At 39.9% G+C, this 21,194-nt stretch overlaps 3 protein-coding genes across 3 annotated transcripts; all 3 read left to right on the top strand.

The window, feature by feature from the left end:
• Positions 1-1,909: 1,909 nt before the first annotated feature.
• Positions 1,910-2,788, top strand: LOC133132432 (odorant receptor 131-2-like). Its single transcript, XM_061247877.1, has one exon. The coding sequence runs from the start codon at positions 1,910-1,912 to the stop codon at positions 2,786-2,788; it is 879 nt and encodes a 292-aa protein (XP_061103861.1).
• A 5,999-nt stretch (positions 2,789-8,787) lies between these two features.
• LOC133132430 (odorant receptor 131-2-like) lies at positions 8,788-9,732 on the top strand. Its single transcript, XM_061247876.1, has one exon. It carries the CDS (start codon positions 8,788-8,790, stop codon positions 9,730-9,732), a length of 945 nt encoding a protein of 314 aa, XP_061103860.1.
• A 6,071-nt stretch (positions 9,733-15,803) lies between these two features.
• LOC133132429 (odorant receptor 131-2-like) lies at positions 15,804-16,670 on the top strand. Its single transcript, XM_061247875.1, has one exon. The coding sequence runs from the start codon at positions 15,804-15,806 to the stop codon at positions 16,668-16,670; it is 867 nt and encodes a 288-aa protein (XP_061103859.1).
• The last annotated feature ends 4,524 nt before the right edge of the window (positions 16,671-21,194 follow it).

Here is a 21,194-nt window from a genome sequence, read left to right as displayed (position 1 = left end):
CGGCCTGACACCACCGTGAAAGGCGAAAAAGACACTACCGGGGCTTTCGTAGAGAAAGGCTTATCCCAGGTTAGCTGCACGTAGTGCTGCACAGACGGGCAGACGGGGGTCGGTTGCACACCGTGCCTCGGTGTGTCGCGCCTGTACACTGGAGCCACCAGCTGGTTTACAGGCGCTGCAGGAGGAGGGGGCCAGGGGAGCTCCGCTCTGGTCGCCGCCGCTTTCATCACGACCGGAAAGTCTTTCAACAGGGAGAGGCGGTGCTCCAACTCACCCGTCGCCGTTGGGATAGCGACAGAGCCGGAAGGCTCCAAACTGTCGTCTGGAAGCATCTCCTGGTCACTAGAGTGGAGAAGGAGGTCATCGTCCTCGTCCCCAGAGCTGTTAGCGAGGGTTAGGAGCGCCTCTTCCAGATGGGCCGTGTCAGACGGAACCCTGCCATCGCGCAGGTTCGGTCTGTCCTCCTGAGAGTGCATGGCAAAAGGCTCCGGGAAGTTAGCCCAACTGGCGTCTTCGCGGTGCATGCTTGCCCGGCGCAGTAGCTCCTGCGCCCCGAGTGCAGCGCAGGCGGTGCAGGTCACCTTAGTTAAGGCCGCGAGAGCATGGGTCTCGCCGAGACACGTAACGCAAGCAGTGTGAGGGTCCATACCCTCCACGGCTGCGTCGCACCCTTGGCACCGCTTCATGGCGAATCTTCGAGCTCGACGTCGTCCAGCGAGGGCCTTTGAGTCGGGAAAAAAAGCTCCTTCCTCACAGCGGCGCGTTTCTGCTCGCAGACGAAGAACTTCGGCGTGGTAGAAACGTAAGTCTCCAGCTAGGTTGCTAACCTTGCGCTGAAAATTTGAGAAGAAAGAATGACGGCCTGCGATGTCGCTTATATAGCCACCGTATGCAAATTCGGTCGCTAAAGCGCATCTTTGCCCTGATTGGCCATCAAGATGGCGTTGCGTAGATCGTTTTCAGTCTCGAGATTGGATAAAATCCAATTCCCATAGAGCTTAAAGTGAAGCTAATAAAGAAATAGAACATAATGTCTTTCCATGTTGCCCTGACCAACATTACAGGGAATATATGGACCCGCTATAGGCCTAATATTACTTGCAGTTTTAGTCTTGCAACCCTTAACGACATTTCATGTAAAATAATTGCAATTACTCTTTACCCATGTGTGCTTTAGAAGGAATATTTCAGATTCACTCCAGGTAACTTGTGGGTCATCTTAACTGATTAATTGCCTGCCACACTCACACACCTTTTGTGGTCACAATCATTCTAAGGAGAGTTGTGTTATTGCGTATACTCTAGTGACGATGGCATGACAACAGTGCATCACCCTTGTATATAAATAAATGTCACCAGCACACAGATTGTCAGATGCTGCACAGCAGCAAAAGGAGCTCAAGGATTCTTCCAATTCCACTTTAAAAAATTACTTTTGTTACTTATTTATATTTGGGATATTATTCAAATATGAAATGATGCCAGTTGTTCACTGTGCATTATATTTGGCTGAATTCTGGAATGAAGGCACTCTTGCGTACAGTACGATACCTGTAAATAGGGATTCATCATAGTGTCACACTGTGGTCAAATAGATCTTTTTCAGGCCTCATGAAGGACACAAAGAAGCATAGTGTCTTTTTTCTAGGATTGCAAAGAGACCCTTTGATCTACTGTAGTTTCTATGTCTATTTGTGTCCCTGACAGAACATTATGTCAGGTGTGCAAAGGAATGTCTTAAAATTTTACTGAATTGTACCATCTAATTTAAGCAAAAGAAATCAATTATATTTGTTGCAAACATTCAGGGTAATTTTTTATTTAGTTAAGAAAGAAGTGATCTATGGAAGAGGGCAATGTTTCGTCTGGACAGCTCTCATTCATACACCAGCAAGCTGTTGTAATACAAATGACTGCAGTTGTGGTGACAGAGGTAATTGTGATATTGGCTACAGCAATTTCTTTTACCTTCTTGAGTGGCGTCATGTTCTTCATTCTGAGGAGCAAACCAAAATTCAGGGAGGACTCACGTTACATCCTCTTTGCCCACATGCTCATCAATGATTCTGTTCATCTAATGGGGACTATAGTGCTGTACTTATTTGCCTTGGCATTCCTCCATGTGTCTAAGGCCATCTGCTCTATCCTGGTACTGATTACTGGAGTCACTTACAACAACACCCCACTCAACCTGGCAGTGATTTCACTGGAGCGCTATGTGGCCATTCGCTTCCCTTTGCGTCACACAGAGATCGCCACCCAGAGAAGGACAGCTGTCGCTATTGGACTAATGTGGCTCATTAGCTCTGTTAACATCCTCATTGAGATATTTTACATCATTGCACTTGATCCCCACTTTTTCACTGCACCCGTATTTTGTATACGGGAGCAGATGTTAATTGATGAATGGCAGCTCGCCTTGAGCAGTGGGTTGAATTTCTTTTTCCTTGTGGTTGTGGCTCTGACAATCCTCTATATTTACATTAGTTTAACTTTAGTAGCTAAATCAGCTTCCACAAACAAGGATTCAGCCAATAAGGCTCGCAAAACTGTGCTGCTCCACATGTTTCAGCTGGGACTATGTATCACCTCTTTGCTGTTTGTATTGTTTGAGGCTCTGATTGCCAAGACTGCCACTGGCCTGTTTGTGCCTCTGCAATTCTTGAACTTTTTTTGCCTACTTGTTTTTCCCCGATGTCTGAGTCCCCTCATTTATGGCCTGAGAGACAGTGCCATCCGGCCACTTTTCCTCAGGTACTTCAGGTGCAACCCCAACAGATTCAAGTAACACACTATGAAGGTGTAAATGTAAAATGACATTTGTGAATCCATTTATACCTTTTGATATTTACTGGAATAACTGAGGTGAGATTCATATTCCGAAAGAGCAAAATAGTGTCCCATGCAGGCTGTGAACTTACAGCATAGTAATACTCCAGCTCAGGTCCAAATGTTAAGTTATGTTTTTTTCAAATATGTGTATTGTGCAATTCCTACATGGTTCACCCAATCCAGATGTAACATTATTCAATTAAAGCTGAAAGTCTGCACTTAACCACATAGTGATTGCTTTATTTCAACTGTTTGTTTGCTGGAGTACAGTGCAAAAATGACAGAAAATGTGTCACTGTGCAAATAATTACTGTCGGCACTGCATCCTGTATTTGCCTGCACACAGAGGCGGGCATTGATTATACAAGGCAATTGCTTTTCTGGCAGTGGCCAGAGAACCTCGTAGCTAGATTGATTATGTTCTAGAAAGTCTATACAAAATATAGATAATAGCATTCCTATGTACAAATACACAACTGCGAAATGGACAATTATAATTATAATTACACCAGAGAAATTCTAAGTATACAGTCAACATTATATGGATGTTTAATTTGAGGTGATGAACACTGACCTCATCACACAGCCAGCTATAGGCAGCCCATTACACAGGTTTTAATTTACAACCTATTACGATGCTCATGATGACATTTAAATTGATCTGCACAAAACAGAATACAAGCACAAGTAGTCATGTACTCATGAAATTTATTAAGTCAGGTAATCTCACTAACCATTACCTATGTATATTCAATAAATAGACTAAATAATGTAACATTGTTATCAATAGTTTTATTGTAAAAGGCAAACACAACACATTGCACAACTGTGGCATTGTTAGTGAAACTAACTCAGATCCTCTGTACCATTAAAGCAACAAGAACTGCAACTGCGCAACAATATCATTTGGAGAGTCGCAAAATTACTTGATCGAGGATTCTATGAGGAGCAGCAGATGACAGACATGAGAGATAATGAGTACGACTTTCAGTGATATATTTTTGCCCTTGTGTTTTCTTTTCTCTTTTTTTAGGTATGGAATTATATTTAGATTATGAGGTTATGAGGATCGACTTTGAGAATTCAGTGTATGCAGCCTAAAAAATGCCACTGAGACTGAGCTCTGTTAACAGAACAATGGACCACAGGCTGAAATTAGCCAAGAGGAAATTCTCAACAAATACTCAGAAATGTATACTCAGAGAGGTGCACTTTTGCGATTCATTTGTTTGATTGTTCATACATTTTTACAGCTATTTGGTTTTTTTTTCTCGCTTTGTTCGTTTTGTTAAATATTGCTTGATGTTTTATATATTGTTTGATTGATCTTTCTTTTCTTTGATTTTGTCTTAGTCTTCACTTCACGACTTGATTTTGACACTTCATGAAACTTATCCTAACAACACTTCTATATTGTCTCAAGACTTGGTGCATTCTTTGGGTGACCAATCCTTTCCTCACACATGCACACAGTTACACACCAACGGTGATTGGCTGCCATGAAAGGCACCGACCAGCTTGTAATGAGCGATTGGGGGTTAGGTGTCTTGCTCAGGGACACTTTGACACACCTGACACACCAGACGGTAGCTCTTACCTCCTGAGCTAATGTGTCCCGTACTCAACTAAATGAGGGAATGAGGGAGTACAAAAAATAATTTTATGTTGTTATTAAGGAAATAAATTCAAGACTAATCTAAGGAATGTTTGTATGGCAATTGATACACATTCACCAATGGTAACAGACAAATTTCTTACGCAGGGTCTGACATAAGTTAGAGCAGGTGCTGTATGGTTAAAAATAAACAAAACAAAGTAGGGGAGACCGGGGATGGTTTAAACACCATCAGTTTGACCAACAAGGGATAGATTCCCCTTTGAGCTCACAGGTGAAGTATGATGACTCTATATTAAATATTGGGTGTTTTAAGCCTAATTAAAAAATTTTGAGGTACAAAAGTAATAGTTTTCATCTCATCAATTTTTTTGATTAACAGTTACAATATTGTATTATCCTTACTCAGTGGGCCAAACACACTACGCAAAGTTGCACAATATGTTCTGAATTTGAACTATTGCAAATTTGCAATCAAAATACTGCATTTCGACATGATTTTCAATCATCTGTAAAAACATTAGGCATGGAGTTGATTACACTGTATTGTATATTACTTAGATGCCACTTTCCATGGTAGTTTTCAAATTCTTAAATATCGAGTCCATTTATAGCACTTCATTAGGTATTTATTTGACTTTTTAGACTTATAAAGCCTTTGAAGTGATGCAGCCTATTCACTTCGAGGTTTAACGCGTTGTGTGTTCAGAGATGCTGTTATGCACACTACTGCTGTAATGTATGGTTATTTGCATTACTGTCCTTCCTGTCAGCTTTGACCAGTCTGACAACAGAACTGCTGCTCACTGGATGTTTTTTTGTTTTATTATTTATAATATTTTATCCCCATTCTGATGGTTGATGCGAACATGAAGTGAAGCTACCGTATCTGCATCAGTTTATGCATTGCAGTGCTGCCACACGATTGGCTGGTTACATAATCACACAAATAAGTAGGTGTACAGGTGTTCCTAATGAAGTGAGTGTATGAACTGAAGAAACTTGCTACACAAAATGGGAATCCAACTCATTAGGTTACAATATATGGACATTGCCCTAACCAACATACTTCACCTCTGCCAGTAACTGCATTTATTTCTTCTGTGTGTTTTTAATGCGGCTCTCACTCAAAAACCTGTTCTGAAATCTGTGCTGCCTTTGTCACTGAATGCTGGCTGAGGCCTGATGCATCCAGCCAAACACCCTGCATTACACATCTACAGATGAACATAGGAACAAACAAGGGGCCTAACTGCACCCACAGCTCAGGCATGGACATTAATAATAAATTAGTGCTAATGATGGGGCAGGGGACCTACAGTCTGCAGAGGCAAAACATTGTAATGGCACCCTGGAGCTTTCTCTGTGGGGGCACCTTACTCCTCACATGACATCAGGCCATGCACAGAGCAGGGACCAGTTTACTCTGCCACCATCTTCCTGCTCATTTACATTACATTACATTAATGGCATTTGGCAGACGCTCTTATCCAGAGCGACGTACAGTTGAATAGACTCAGCAGGAGACAATCCTCCCCAGGAGCAATGCAGGGCTAAGGGCCTTGCTCAAGGGCCCAACGCTGTGCGGATCTTATTGTGGTTACACCAGGATTAGAAACACCGACCTTGCGGGTCCCAGTCATTTACCTTAACCACTACGCTACAGGCCACCCCTGTTACATCACCTGGTCAAACACAAGACTGAACTGACAGGGCTTTGCCTTTAGGCCTGTTAGCACAACAAGTACAATATTAGTATGTACACTCTGTGAGCACATTATTAGGTATTTATTTGACTTTTTTGACTTAATAAGCTGCTGTAGCCTATCCAATTTTGACATGCAAGGGGTTTGTTCATACATTTGCGTGTTGCGGTATTACGATTTATAAAAAAAGAAAAAAAAGAAAAAATTGATAAAATAGGCCCTGGTCCTTTTCTTTGTAGTGCAGATAGCAGTTGAAATTGTACTTCCCTCTAGGGTCTTTCAGCGCACTTATCCCTGGTTATGGGTATGCACTTTGCACTTTGTTATCCGTCGCTATGGATAAGAGCGTCTGCCAAATGCCATTAATGTAATGTAAATGTGTTCAGAGATGCTCTTCTGCATACTGTTGTAATGCATGGTTATTTGCTTTACTGTCACCTTCCTGTCACCTTTGACCAGTCTGGCCCTTCTCCTCTGACCTCTCTCATTAACAATGCTTTCTGCCCACAGAAGATACTCAAACCACCCAGTCTGGCACCAACAATCATTCCACGTCCAAAGTCGCTTAGATCACATTTCTTCCCCATTCTGATATTTGGTCTGAAAAGCAGCTGAACCTCTTGACCACATCTGCATGCTTTGATGCATTTAGTTATTGCCATATGATTGGCAGATACAATATTATATTTGCATTAACAAGCTGGTGTACAGGTTTACCTAATAAAGTGATAACTGAGTGTATAAACAGTGGGCTCAAGAATTCTTGGTACCCTTGATAAAAATGAAGAAAAACAGCTTAATTTAGTAAACAACACAGGTAATAATCTATATGCTATGCATATATATATATTTTTTTTTTTTTGAAGTAATCACATTTTTTTCTGAAAAGCTTAGGTGCCAAATTTATAGGCACCCCTGGTCTAATACTTTGTGCAGAAAGCCCTTACAAATATGACAATCATGACTCTTCTCCTATTATTTGTGATAAGGTTGGAGAACGCATTTGCAGAAATATTTGACCACCCTTCCACGCAGAACTTTGCAGAATCATTGATAAACTTATGGACTTATGGGTTTTGCGCTTATGGACCCCCCTCTTCAATTCAGACCACAGATTCTGATGGGATATAAATCTGGAGACTAAATGGTCATGGCAGAATATGGATGTTGTTTTCACTCAACCCTTTCTGTATGGATTTTGATGTATGTTTGGAGTCATTGTCCTGTTGGGCAATCTACCTATGAACAAGTCTCTGTCACGTTTCATGCTTGTCATGTCATGGATGCGCCAAGTTCTCTTAAATCTTTTGTATGAGCGATTTAAGAAGATATCTGTTTGTAGTTCTTCTGGCATGAGGCCCATTGATCCCAAGCATATTGCAAAAGGAACAGTGTTTCAAAGCCAAAAACTGAAAAAATTCCTGATTGTTGAAGTCACTCACCCGATCTGAATCCAAATAAATGTGCATTTCATTTGCTAAAGAGAAACTGTGAGGCAACAAGCCCCTGGAACAAGTAGCAGCTAAAGATGGCTACAGTATAGGCCTGGCAGAGCACCACCAGAAAACATACCAAGCTTATGTCTATGGGTCACAGACTTCAAGCACACATTGTATGCAAAGGATATTCAACAAAGTGCTGAACATGACTACTTTAAATTACATCACATTAACTTGATGGTGCCCTGAAATGAGGGGTTAGGTATAAGATGTGCTGTAATTTCTACATTGTGAAACCAAAGTGTATTCTTCAAATGGACAGCTGTTACTTCTCCAGTTAATTTTAATACTTGCACATTTCAGTCCTAATATGATACAATAAAAATGACAAACACAACTCTACACTCCTGTGCTTGATATCAATTGTGGCCTATTCAGTCTTTGACTAAAATATCCCATTTTAAGAGTCGCCTGACCAACATTACAGGGAATTTATGGACCCACTATAGGCCTAATATTGCCTGGAGTTTTAGACATGCTAAGTCTTGCAACCTTTAACTGCATTTCATGTCAATAATTGCAATTACTCTTTAGCTATGTGTGCTTTAGAAACATGGAATATTTCAGATTCACTCCAGGCAACTTGTGGGTCATCTTAACTGATTAATTGCCTGCCACATAACACTCACAAACCTTTTGTGGTCACAAACATTCTAAGGAGAGTTGTGTTATTGCATATACTCTAGTGACGATGGCATGACAACAGTTCATCAGCACCCTTGTATATAAATAAATGTCACCAGCACACAGATTGTCAGATGCTGCACAGCAGCAAAAGGAGCTCAAGCTTTCTTCCAATGTCACTTTTGCAAAAATCCTGAAGGCACTCCTGCTTACTGTACAATACCTGTAAATAGGCATTTATTATAGTGTAACACTGTGGTCAAATAGATCTTTTCCAAGCCTGATGAAGGACACAAAGAAGCATAGTGTTTTTTTTCTTGGATTGCAAAGAGACCCTTTGATCTACTGTAGGTTCTATGTCTCTTTGTACCTGTGATGGAACATTATGCCTGGTGTGCATAGGAATGTCTTCTAATTTTACTGAATTGTACCATTTAATTTAAGCAAAAGAAATCAATTATATTTGTTGCAAAAATTCAGGGTAATTTTTTTCACAAGAAGGAAGTGATCTATGGAGGAGGGCAATGTTTCATCTGGACAGCTCACATTCTTACACCAGCAAGTCTTTGTAATACAGATGAATGCTGCAATGGTGATAGTGGTAATTGTGATATTGGCTACTGCATTTTTCTTTTGTTTCTTGAATGGCCTCATGTTCTTCATTCTTTGGAGCAAATCAAAATTCAGGGAGGACTCGCGTTACATCCTCTTTGCCCACATGCTCTTCAATGATTCTGTTCATCTGATGGGCGCTATAGTGTTGTTCTTATTTGGCTTGGCATTTTTCCATATGTCTAAGGCCGTCTGCTCTATCCTGGTACTGATTACTGTAGTCACTTTTAACAACACCCCACTCAACCTGGCAGTGATTTCACTGGAGCGCTATGTGGCCATTCGCTTCCCTTTGCGTCACACAGAGATCGCCACCCAGAGAAGGACAGCGATCGCTATTGGACTAATATGGTTCATTAGCTCTGTTAACATCCTCATTGAGATATTTTACATCATTGCAATTGATCCCCACTTTTTCACTACACCTGTATTATGTATACGGGAGCAGCTGTTAATTGAGGAATGGCAGCTCGCCTTGACCAGTGGGTTGAATTTCTTTTTTCTTGTGGTTGTGGCTCTGACAATCCTCTATATTTACGTTAGTATAACATTAGTAGCTAAATCAGCTTCCACAAACAAGGATTCAGCCAATAAGGCTCGCAAAACTGTTCTGCTCCACATGTTTCAGCTGGGACTATGTATCACCTCTTTCCTGTATTCAGTGTTTGAGGCTCTGATTGCCAAGACTGCCACTGCCCTGTTTGTGCCTCTGCGATTCGTGAACTTTTTTTGCCTCCTTGTTCTTCCCCGATGTCTGAGTCCCCTCATTTATGGCCTGAGAGACAGTGCCATCCAGCCACTTTTCCTCAGGTACTTCAGGTGCAACCCCACCACACTCAAGTAACACACTATGAGGGTTTAAATGTAAAATGACATTTGTCAAACCATTTATACCTTTTGATATTTACTGGAATAACTGAGGTGAGATTCATATTTCCAGAAGAGCAAAATAGTGTCCCATGCAGGCTGTACACTTACAGTATAGTAATACTACAGCTCAGGTCCAAATGTTCAGAGTTATGTTTTTTTTAAATATGTGTATTGTTTCATTCCTAAAAGGTTCACCCTATCTGGATGTAACATTATTCAATTAAAGCTGAAAGTCTGCACTTCAACCACATTGTGATTGCTTAATTTCAACTGTTTGTTTGCCGGAGTACAGAGCAAAATAACAGAAAATGTGTCACTGGGCAAATACTTACTGTCTACACTGCATACTGTAGTGGTCTGCACACAGAGCCAGGGACTGAATATACAAGACAATTGCTTTTCTGGCAGTGGCCAGAGAACCTCGTAGCTAGATTGATTATGTTCTAGAAAGTCTATACAAAATACAGATAATAGCATTCCGATGTACAAATACACAACAGGAAAATGGACAATTATAATTATAATTACACCGGATAAATTTTAAGTATACAATCAACATTATCTGGTTCTTTCATTTGAGGTGATGAACACTGACCAGATCACACAGCCAGCTATAGGCAGCCCATTACACAGGTTTTAATTGATAACCTATTATGATGCTCATGATGACATTTAAATTGAACTGCACAAAACAGAATACAAGCACAAGTAGTCATGTACTCATGAAATGTATTAAGTCAGGTTGTGTCATCTCACTATCCATCACCTATGTATATTCAATAAATAGACTAAATAATGTGACAGTGTTATCAATAGTTATATTGTAAAAGGCAAACACAACACATTGCACAACTTTGGCATTGTTAGTGAAACTAACTCAGATCCTCTGTACCGTTAAAGCAACAAGAACTGCAACTGCGCAACAATATCATTTGGAGAGTCGCAAAATTACTTGATCGAGGATTCTATGAGGAGCAGCAGATGACAGACATGAGAGATAATGAGTACGACTTTCAGTGATATATTTTTGCCCTTGTGTTTTCTTTTCTCTTTTTTTAGGTATGGAATTATATTTAGATTATGAGGTTATGAGGATCGACTTTGAGAATTCAGTGTATGCAGCCTAAAAAATGCCACTGAGACCGAGCTCTGTTAACAGAACAATGGACCACAGGCTGAAATTAGCCAAGAGGAAATTCTCAACAAATACTCAGAAATGTATACTCAGAGAGTTGCACTTTTGCGATTCATTTGTTTGATTGTTCATATATTTTTACAGCTATTTGGTTTTTTTTTCTCGCTTTGTTCGTTTTGTTAAATATTGCTTGACGTTTTATATATTGTTTGATTGATCTTTCTTTTCTTTGATTTTGTCTTAGTCTAATGGACTAAGACAAACACTTCACAACTTGATTTTGACACTTCATGAAACTTATCCTAACAACACTTCTATATTGTCTCAAGACTTGGTGCATTCTTTGGGTGACCAATCCTTTCCTCACACATGCACACAGTTACACACCAACGGTGATTGGCTGCCATGAAAGGCACCGACCAGCTTGTAATGAGTGATTGGGGGTTAGGTGTCTTCCTCATGGACACTTTGACACACCTGACACACCAGACGGTAGCTCTTACCTCCTGAGCTAATGTGTCCCGTACTCAACTAAATGAGGGAATGAGGGAGAACAAAAAATAATTTTATGTTGTTATTAAGGAAATAAATTCAAGACTAATCTAAGGAATGTTTGTATGGCAATTGATACACATTCACCAATGGTACCAGACAAATTTCTTACGCAGGGTCTAACATAAGTTAGAGCAGGTGCTGTATGGTTAAAAATAAACAAAACAAAGTAGGGGAGACCGGGGATGGTTTAAACACCATCAGTTTGACCAACAAGGGATAGATTCCCCTTTGAGCTCACAGGTGAAGTATGATGACTCTATATTAAATATTGGGTGTTTTAAGCCTAATTAAAAAATTTTGAGGTACAAAAGTAATAGTTTTCATCTCATCTATTTTTTTGATTAGCAGTTACAATATTGTATTATCCTTACTCAGTGGGCCAAACACACTACACAAAGTTGCACAATATGTTCTGAATTTGAACTATTGCAAATTTGCAATCAAAATACTGCATTTCGACATGATTTTCAATCATCTGTAAAAACATTAGGCATGGAGTTGATTACACTGTAATGTATATTACTTAGATGCCACTTTCCATAGTAGTTTTCAAATTCTTAAATATCGAGTCCATTTATAGCACTTTATTAGGTATTTATTTGACTTTTTAGACTTATAAAGCCTTTGAAGTGATGCAGCCTATTCACTTCGAGGTTTAACGCGTTGTGTGTTCAGAGATGCTGTTATGCACACTACTGCTGTAATGTATGGTTATTTGCATTACTGTCCTTCCTGTCAGCTTTGACCAGTCTGACAACAGAACTGCTGCTCACTGGATGTTTTTTTGTTTTATTATTTATAATATTTTATCCCCATTCTGATGGTTGATGCGAACATGAAGTGAAGCTACCGTATCTGCATCAGTTTATGCATTGCAGTGCTGCCACACGATTGGCTGGTTACATAATCACACAAATAAGTAGGTGTACAGGTGTTCCTAATGAAGTGAGTGTATGAACTGAAGAAACTTGCTACACAAAATGGGAATCCAACTCATTAGGTTACAATATATGGACATTGCCCTAACCAACATACTTCACCTCTGCCAGTAACTGCATTTATTTCTTCTGTGTGTTTTTAATGCGGCTCTCACTCAAAAACCTGTTCTGAAATCTGTGCTGCCTTTGTCACTGAATGCTGGCTGAGGCCTGATGCATCCAGCCAAACACCCTGCATTACACATCTACAGATGAACATAGGAACAAACAAGGGGCCTAACTGCACCCACAGCTCAGGCATGGACATTAATAATAAATTAGTGCTAATGATGGGGCAGGGGACCTACAGTCTGCAGAGGCAAAACATTGTAATGGCACCCTGGAGCTTTCTCTGTGGGGGCACCTTACTCCTCACATGACATCAGGCCATGCACAGAGCAGGGACCAGTTTACTCTGCCACCATCTTCCTGCTCATTTACATTACATTACATTAATGGCATTTGGCAGACGCTCTTATCCAGAGCGACATACAGTTGAATAGACTCAGCAGGAGACAATCCTCCCCAGGAGCAATGCAGGGCTAAGGGCCTTGCTCAAGGGCCCAACGGCTGTGCGGATCTCATTGTGGCTACACCAGGATTAGACCTTGCGGGTCCCAGTCATTTACCTTAACCACTACGCTACAGGCCACCCCTGTTACATCACCTGGTCAAACACAAGACTGAACTGACAGGGCTTTGCCTTTAGGCCTGTTAGCACAACAAGTACAATATTAGTATGTACACTCTGTGAGCACTTTATTAGGTATTTATTAGACTTTTTTTTACTTAATAAGCTGCAGTAGCCTATCCAATTTTGAAATGCAAAGGGTTTGTTCATACATTTGCGTGTTGCGGTATTACGATTTATAAAAAAATATAAAAACTTTGCACTTTGTTATCCGTCGCTATGGATAAGAGCGTCTGCCAAATGCCATTAATGTAATGTAAATGTGTTCAGAGATGCTCTTCTGCATACTGTTGTAATGCATGGTTATTTGCTTTACTGTCACCTTCCTGTCACCCCTGTCTGGCCCTTCTCCTCTGACCTCTCTCATTAACAATGCTTTCTGCCCACAGAACTGCTGCTCATTGGATGTGTGTGAAAATCCCAGGAGATATGCAGGTTCTGAGATACTCAAACCACCCAGTCTGGCACCAACAATCATTCCACGTCCAAAGTCGCTTAGATCATATTTCTTCCCCATTCTGATATTTGGTCTGAAAAGCAGCTGAACCTCTTGACCACATCTGCATGCTTTAATGCATTTAGTTGCTGCCACATGATTGGCAGATACAATATTATATTTGCATTAACAAGCTGGTGTACAGGTTTACCTAATAAAGTGATCACTGAGTGTATAAACAGTGGGCTCAAGAATTCTTGGTACCCTTGATAAAAATGAAGAAAAACAGCTTAATTTAGTAAACAACACAGGTAATAATCTATATGCTATGCATATATATATATATTTTTTTTTTAAAGTAATCACATTTTTTTCTGAAAAGCTTAGGTGCCAAATTTATAGGCACCCCTGGTCTAATACTTTGTGCAGAAAGCCCTGGCAAATATGACAATCATGACTCTTCTCCTATTATTTGTGATAAGGTTGGAGAACGCATTTGCAGAAATATTTGACCACCCTTCCACGCAGAACTTTGCAGAATCATTGATAAACTTATGGACTTATGGGTTTTGCGCTTATGGACCCCCCAGTTCAATTCAGACCACAGATTCTGATGGGATATAAATCTGGAGACTAAATGGTCATGGCAGAATATGGATGTTGTTTTCACTCAACCCTTTCTGTATGGATTTTGATGTATGTTTGCAGTCATTGTCCTGTTGGGCAATCTACCTATGAACAAGTCTCTGTCACGTTTCATGCTTGTCATGTCATGGATGCGCCAAGTTCTCTTAAATCTTTTGTATGAGCGATTTAAGAAGATATCTGTTCTTCTGGCATGAGGCCCATTGATCCCAAGCATATTGCAAAAGGAACAGTGTTTCAAAGCCAAAAACTGAAAAAATTCCTGATTGTTGAAGTCACTCACCCGATCTGAATCCAAATAAATGTGCATTTCATTTGCTAAAGAGAAACTGTGAGGCAACAAGCCCCTGGAACAAGTAGCAGCTAAAGATGGCTACAGTATAGGCCTGGCAGAGCACCACCAGAAAACATACCAAGCTTATGTCTATGGGTCACAGACTTGAAGCACACATTGTATGCAAAGGATATTCAACAAAGTGCTGAACATGACTACTTTAAATTACATCACATTAACTTGATGGTGCCCTGAAATGAGGGGTTAGGTATAAGATGTGCTGTAATTTCTACATTGTGAAACCAAAGTGTATTCTTCAAATGGTTCAGAAATATTTCAACTGACAGCTGTTACTTCTCCAGTTAATTTGAAAACTTGCACATTTCAGTCCTAATATGATACAATAAAAATGACAAACACAACTCTACACTCCTGTGCATGATATCAATTGTGGCCTATTCAGTCTTTGACTAAAATATCCCATTTTAAGAGTCGCCTGACTAAAAAAATAATGTCTTTCCATGTTGCCCTGACCAACATTACAGGGAATTTATGGACCCACTATAGGCCTAATATTGCCTGGAGTTTTAGACATGCTAAGTCTTGCAACCTTTAACTGCATTTCATGTCAAATAATTGCAATTACTCTTTAGCCATGTGTGCTTTAGAAACATGGAATATTTCAGATTCACTCCAGGTAACTTGTGGGTCATCTTAACTGATAAATTGCCTGCCACATAACACTCACAAACCTTTTGTGGTCACAAACATTCTAAGGAGAGTTGTGTTATTGCATATACTCTAGTGACGATGGCATGACAACAGTTCATCAGCACCCTTGTATATAAATAAATGTCACCAGCACACAGATTGTCAGATGCTGCACAGCAGCAAAAGGAGCTCAAGGATTCTTCCAATTGCACTTTTGCAAAAATCCTGAAGGCACTCCTGCTTACTGTACAATACCTGTAAATAGGCATTTATTATAGTGTAACACTGTGGTCAAATAGATCTTTTCCAAGCCTGATGAAGGACACAAAGAAGCATAGTGTTTTTTTTCTTGGATTGCAAAGAGACCCTTTGATCTACTGTAGATTCTATGTCTCTTTGTACCTGTGATGGAACATTATGCCTGGTGTGCATAGGAATGTCTTCTAATTTTACTGAATTGTACCATTTAATTTAACCAAAAGAAATCAATTATATTTGTTGCAAAAATTCAGGGTAATTTTTTTCTTAAGAAGGAAGTGGTCTATGGAGGAGGGCAATGTTTCATCTGGACAGCTCACATTCTTACACCAGCAAGTCTTTGTAATACAGATGAATGCTGCAATGGTGATAGTGGTAATTGTGATATTGGCTACTGCATTTTTCTTTTGTTTCTTGAATGGCCTCATGTTCTTCATTCTTTGGAGCAAATCAAAATTCAGGGAGGACTCACGTTACATCCTCTTTGCCCACATGCTCATCAATGATTCTGTTCATCTGATGGGCACTATAGTGTTGTTCTTATTTGGCTTGGCATTCTTCCATATGTCTAAGGCCGTCTGCTCTATCCTGATACTGATTACTGGAGTCACTTTTAACAACACCCCACTCAACCTGGCAGTGATTTCACTGGAGCGCTATGTGGCCATTCGCTTCCCTTTGCGTCACACAGAGATCGCCACCCAGAGAAGGACAGCGATAGCTATTGGACTAATGTGGCTCATTAGCTCTGTTAACATCCTCATTGAGATATTTTACATCATTGCAATTGATCCCCACTTTTTCACTACACCCGTATTATGTATACGGGAGCAGCTGTTAATTGAGGAATGGCAGCTCGCCTTGACCAGTGGGTTGAATTTTTTTTTTCTTGTGGTTGTGGCTCTGACAATCCTCTATATTTACGTTAGTATAACATTAGTAGCTAAATCAGCTTCCACAAACAAGGATTCAGCCAATAAGGCTCGCAAAACTGTGCTGCTCCACATGTTTCAGCTGGGACTATGTATCACCTCTTTCCTGTATACAGTGTTTGAGGCTCTAATTGCCAAGACTGCCACAGCCCTGTTTGTGCCTCTGCGATTCGTGAACTTTTTTTGCCTCCTTGTTCTTCCCCGTTGTCTGAGTCCCCTCATTTATGGCCTGAGAGACAGTGCCATCCGGCCACTTTTCCTCAGGTACTTCAGGTGCAACCCCACCACACTCAAGTAACACACTATGAGGGTTTAAATGTAAAATGACATTTGTCAAACCATTTATACCTTTTGATATTTACTGGAATAACTGAGGTGAGATTCATATTTCCAGAAGAGCAAAATAGTGTCCCATGCAGGCTGTACACTTACAGTATAGTAATACTACAGCTCAGGTCCAAATGTTCAGAGTTATGTTTTTTTTAAATATGTGTATTGTTTCATTCCTAAAAGGTTCACCCTATCTGGATGTAACATTATTCAATTAAAGCTGAAAGTCTGCACTTCAACCACATTGTGATTGCTTTATTTCAACTGTTTGTTTGCCGGAGTACAGAGCAAAATAACAGAAAATGTGTCACTGGGCAAATACTTACTGTCTACACTGCATACTGTAGTGGTCTGCACACAGAGCCAGGGACTGAATATACAAGACAATTGCTTTTCTGGCAGTGGCCAGAGAACCTCGTAGCTAGATTGATTATGTTCTAGAAAGTCTATACAAAATACAGATAATAGCATTCCGATGTACAAATACACAACAGGAAAATGGACAATTATAATTATAATTACACCGGATAAATTTTAAGTATACAATCAACATTATCTGGTTCTTTCATTTGAGGTGATGAACACTGACCAGATCACACAGCCAGCTATAGGCAGCCCATTACACAGGTTTTAATTGACAACCTATTACGATGCTCATGATGACATTTAAATTGAACTGCACAAAACAGAATACAAGCACAAGTAGTCATGTACTCATCAAATTTATTAAGTCAGGTTATCTCACTATCCATTACCTATGTATATTCAATAGATAGACAAAATAATGTGACAGTGTTATCAATAGTTATAGTGTAAAAGGCGAACACAACACATTGCACAACTGTGGCATTGTTAGTGAAACTAACTCAGATCCTCTGTACCGTTAAAGCAACAAGAACTGCAACTGCGCAACAAAATCATTTGGAGAGTCGCAAAATTACTTGATCGAGGATTCTATGAGGAGCAGCAGATGACAGACATGAGAGATAATGAGTACGACTTTCAGTGATATATTTTTGCCCTTGTGTTTTCTTTTCTCTTTTTTTAGGTATGGAATTATATTTAGATTATGAGGTTATGAGGATCGACTTTGAGAATTCAGTGTATGCAGCCTAAAAAATGCCACTGAGACTGAGCTCTGTTAACAGAACAATGGACCACAGGCTGAAATTAGCCAAGAGGAAATTCTCAACAAATACTCAGAAATGTATACTCAGAGAGTTGCACTTTTGCGATTCATTTGTTTGATTGTTCATACATTTTTACAGCTATTTGTTTTTTTTCTTCTCGCTTTGTTCGTTTTGTTAAATATTGCTTGATGTTTTATATATTGTTTGATTGATCTTTCTTTTCTTTGATTTTGTCTTAGTCTAATGGACTAAGACAAACACTTCACGACTTGATTTTGACACTTCATGAAACTTATCCTAACAACACTTCTATATTGTCTCAAGACTTGGTGCATTCTTTGGGTGACCAATCCTTTCCTCACACATGCACACAGTTACACACCAACGGTGATTGGCTGCCATGAAAGGCACCGACCAGCTTGTAATGAGCGATTGGGGGTTAGGTGTCTTGCTCAGGGACACTTTGACACACCTGACACACCAGACGGTAGCTCTTACCTCCTGAGCTAATGTGTCCCGTACTCAACTAAATGAGGGAATGAGGGAGTACAAAAAATAATTTTATGTTGTTATTAAGGAAATAAATTCAAGACTAATCTAAGGAATGTTTGTATGGCAATTGATACACATTCACCAATGGTAACAGACAAATTTCTTACGCAGGGTCTGACATAAGTTAGAGCAGGTGCTGTATGGTTAAAAATAAACAAAACAAAGTAGGGGAGACCGGGGATGGTTTAAACACCATCAGTTTGACCAACAAGGGATAGATTCCCCTTTGAGCTCACAGGTGAAGTATGATGACTCTATATTAAATATTGGGTGTTTTAAGCCTAATTAAAAAATTTTGAGGTACAAAAGTAATAGTTTTCATCTCATCAATTTTTTTGATTAACAGTTACAATATTGTATTATCCTTACTCAGTGGGCCAAACACACTACGCAAAGTTGCACAATATGTTCTGAATTTGAACTATTGCAAATTTGCAATCAAAATACTGCATTTCGACATGATTTTCAATCATCTGTAAAAACATTAGGCATGGAGTTGATTACACTGTATTGTATATTACTTAGATGCCACTTTCCATGGTAGTTTTCAAATTCTTAAATATCGAGTCCATTTATAGCACTTCATTAGGTATTTATTTGACTTTTTAGACTTATAAAGCCTTTGAAGTGATGCAGCCTATTCACTTCGAGGTTTAACGCGTTGTGTGTTCAGAGATGCTGTTATGCACACTACTGCTGTAATGTATGGTTATTTGCATTACTGTCCTTCCTGTCAGCTTTGACCAGTCTGACAACAGAACTGCTGCTCACTGGATGTTTTTTTGTTTTATTATTTATAATATTTTATCCCCATTCTGATGGTTGATGCGAACATGAAGTGAAGCTACCGTATCTGCATCAGTTTATGCATTGCAGTGCTGCCACACGATTGGCTGGTTACATAATCACACAAATAAGTAGGTGTACAGGTGTTCCTAATGAAGTGAGTGTATGAACTGAAGAAACTTGCTACACAAAATGGGAATCCAACTCATTAGGTTACAATATATGGACATTGCCCTAACCAACATACTTCACCTCTGCCAGTAACTGCATTTATTTCTTCTGTGTGTTTTTAATGCGGCTCTCACTCAAAAACCTGTTCTGAAATCTGTGCTGCCTTTGTCACTGAATGCTGGCTGAGGCCTGATGCATCCAGCCAAACACCCTGCATTACACATCTACAGATGAACATAGGAACAAACAAGGGGCCTAACTGCACCCACAGCTCAGGCATGGACATTAATAATAAATTAGTGCTAATGATGGGGCAGGGGACCTACAGTCTGCAGAGGCAAAACATTGTAATGGCACCCTGGAGCTTTCTCTGTGGGGGCACCTTACTCCTCACATGACATCAGGCCATGCACAGAGCAGGGACCAGTTTACTCTGCCACCATCTTCCTGCTCATTTACATTACATTACATTAATGGCATTTGGCAGACGCTCTTATCCAGAGCGACGTACAGTTGAATAGACTCAGCAGGAGACAATCCTCCCCAGGAGCAATGCAGGGCTAAGGGCCTTGCTCAAGGGCCCAACGCTGTGCGGATCTTATTGTGGTTACACCAGGATTAGAAACACCGACCTTGCGGGTCCCAGTCATTTACCTTAACCACTACGCTACAGGCCACCCCTGTTACATCACCTGGTCAAACACAAGACTGAACTGACAGGGCTTTGCCTTTAGGCCTGTTAGCACAACAAGTACAATATTAGTATGTACACTCTGTGAGCACATTATTAGGTATTTATTTGACTTTTTTGACTTAATAAGCTGCTGTAGCCTATCCAATTTTGACATGCAAGGGGTTTGTTCATACATTTGCGTGTTGCGGTATTACGATTTATAAAAAAAGAAAAAAAAGAAAAAATTGATAAAATAGGCCCTGGTCCTTTTCTTTGTAGTGCAGATAGCAGTTGAAATTGTACTTCCCTCTAGGGTCTTTCAGCGCACTTATCCCTGGTTATGGGTATGCACTTTGCACTTTGTTATCCGTCGCTATGGATAAGAGCGTCTGCCAAATGCCATTAATGTAATGTAAATGTGTTCAGAGATGCTCTTCTGCATACTGTTGTAATGCATGGTTATTTGCTTTACTGTCACCTTCCTGTCACCTTTGACCAGTCTGGCCCTTCTCCTCTGACCTCTCTCATTAACAATGCTTTCTGCCCACAGAACTGCTGCTCATTGGATGTGTGTGGAAATCCCAGGAGATATGCAGTTTCTGAGATACTCAAACCACCCAGTCTGGCACCAACAATCATTCCACGTCCAAAGTCGCTTAGATCACATTTCTTCCCCATTCTGATATTTGGTCTGAAAAGCAGCTGAACCTCTTGACCACATCTGCATGCTTTGATGCATTTAGTTATTGCCATATGATTGGCAGATACAATATTATATTTGCATTAACAAGCTGGTGTACAGGTTTACCTAATAAAGTGATAACTGAGTGTATAAACAGTGGGCTCAAGAATTCTTGGTACCCTTGATAAAAATGAAGAAAAACAGCTTAATTTAGTAAACAACACAGGTAATAATCTATATGCTATGCATATATATATATATATTTTTTTTTTTGAAGTAATCACATTTTTTTCTGAAAAGCTTAGGTGCCAAATTTATAGGCACCCCTGGTCTAATACTTTGTGCAGAAAGCCCTTACAAATATGACAATCATGACTCTTCTCCTATTATTTGTGATAAGGTTGGAGAACGCATTTGCAGAAATATTTGACCACCCTTCCACGCAGAACTTTGCAGAATCATTGATAAACTTATGGACTTATGGGTTTTGCGCTTATG

Source organism: Conger conger, chromosome 7 (assembly GCF_963514075.1).
Source record: "Conger conger chromosome 7, fConCon1.1, whole genome shotgun sequence".
NCBI classification, from domain to species: Eukaryota; Metazoa; Chordata; class Actinopteri; order Anguilliformes; family Congridae; genus Conger; species Conger conger.
Note: the sequence above shows the minus strand (reverse complement) of the source record. Positions and strands in the feature narration are given on the sequence as shown.

Coding starts and splice junctions, on each gene's coding strand:
- LOC133132432 (XM_061247877.1), top strand. CDS start 1,910: ATGACTGCAGTTGTGGTGACAGAGGTAATTGTGATATTGGCTACAGCA.
- LOC133132430 (XM_061247876.1), top strand. CDS start 8,788: ATGGAGGAGGGCAATGTTTCATCTGGACAGCTCACATTCTTACACCAG.
- LOC133132429 (XM_061247875.1), top strand. CDS start 15,804: ATGGTGATAGTGGTAATTGTGATATTGGCTACTGCATTTTTCTTTTGT.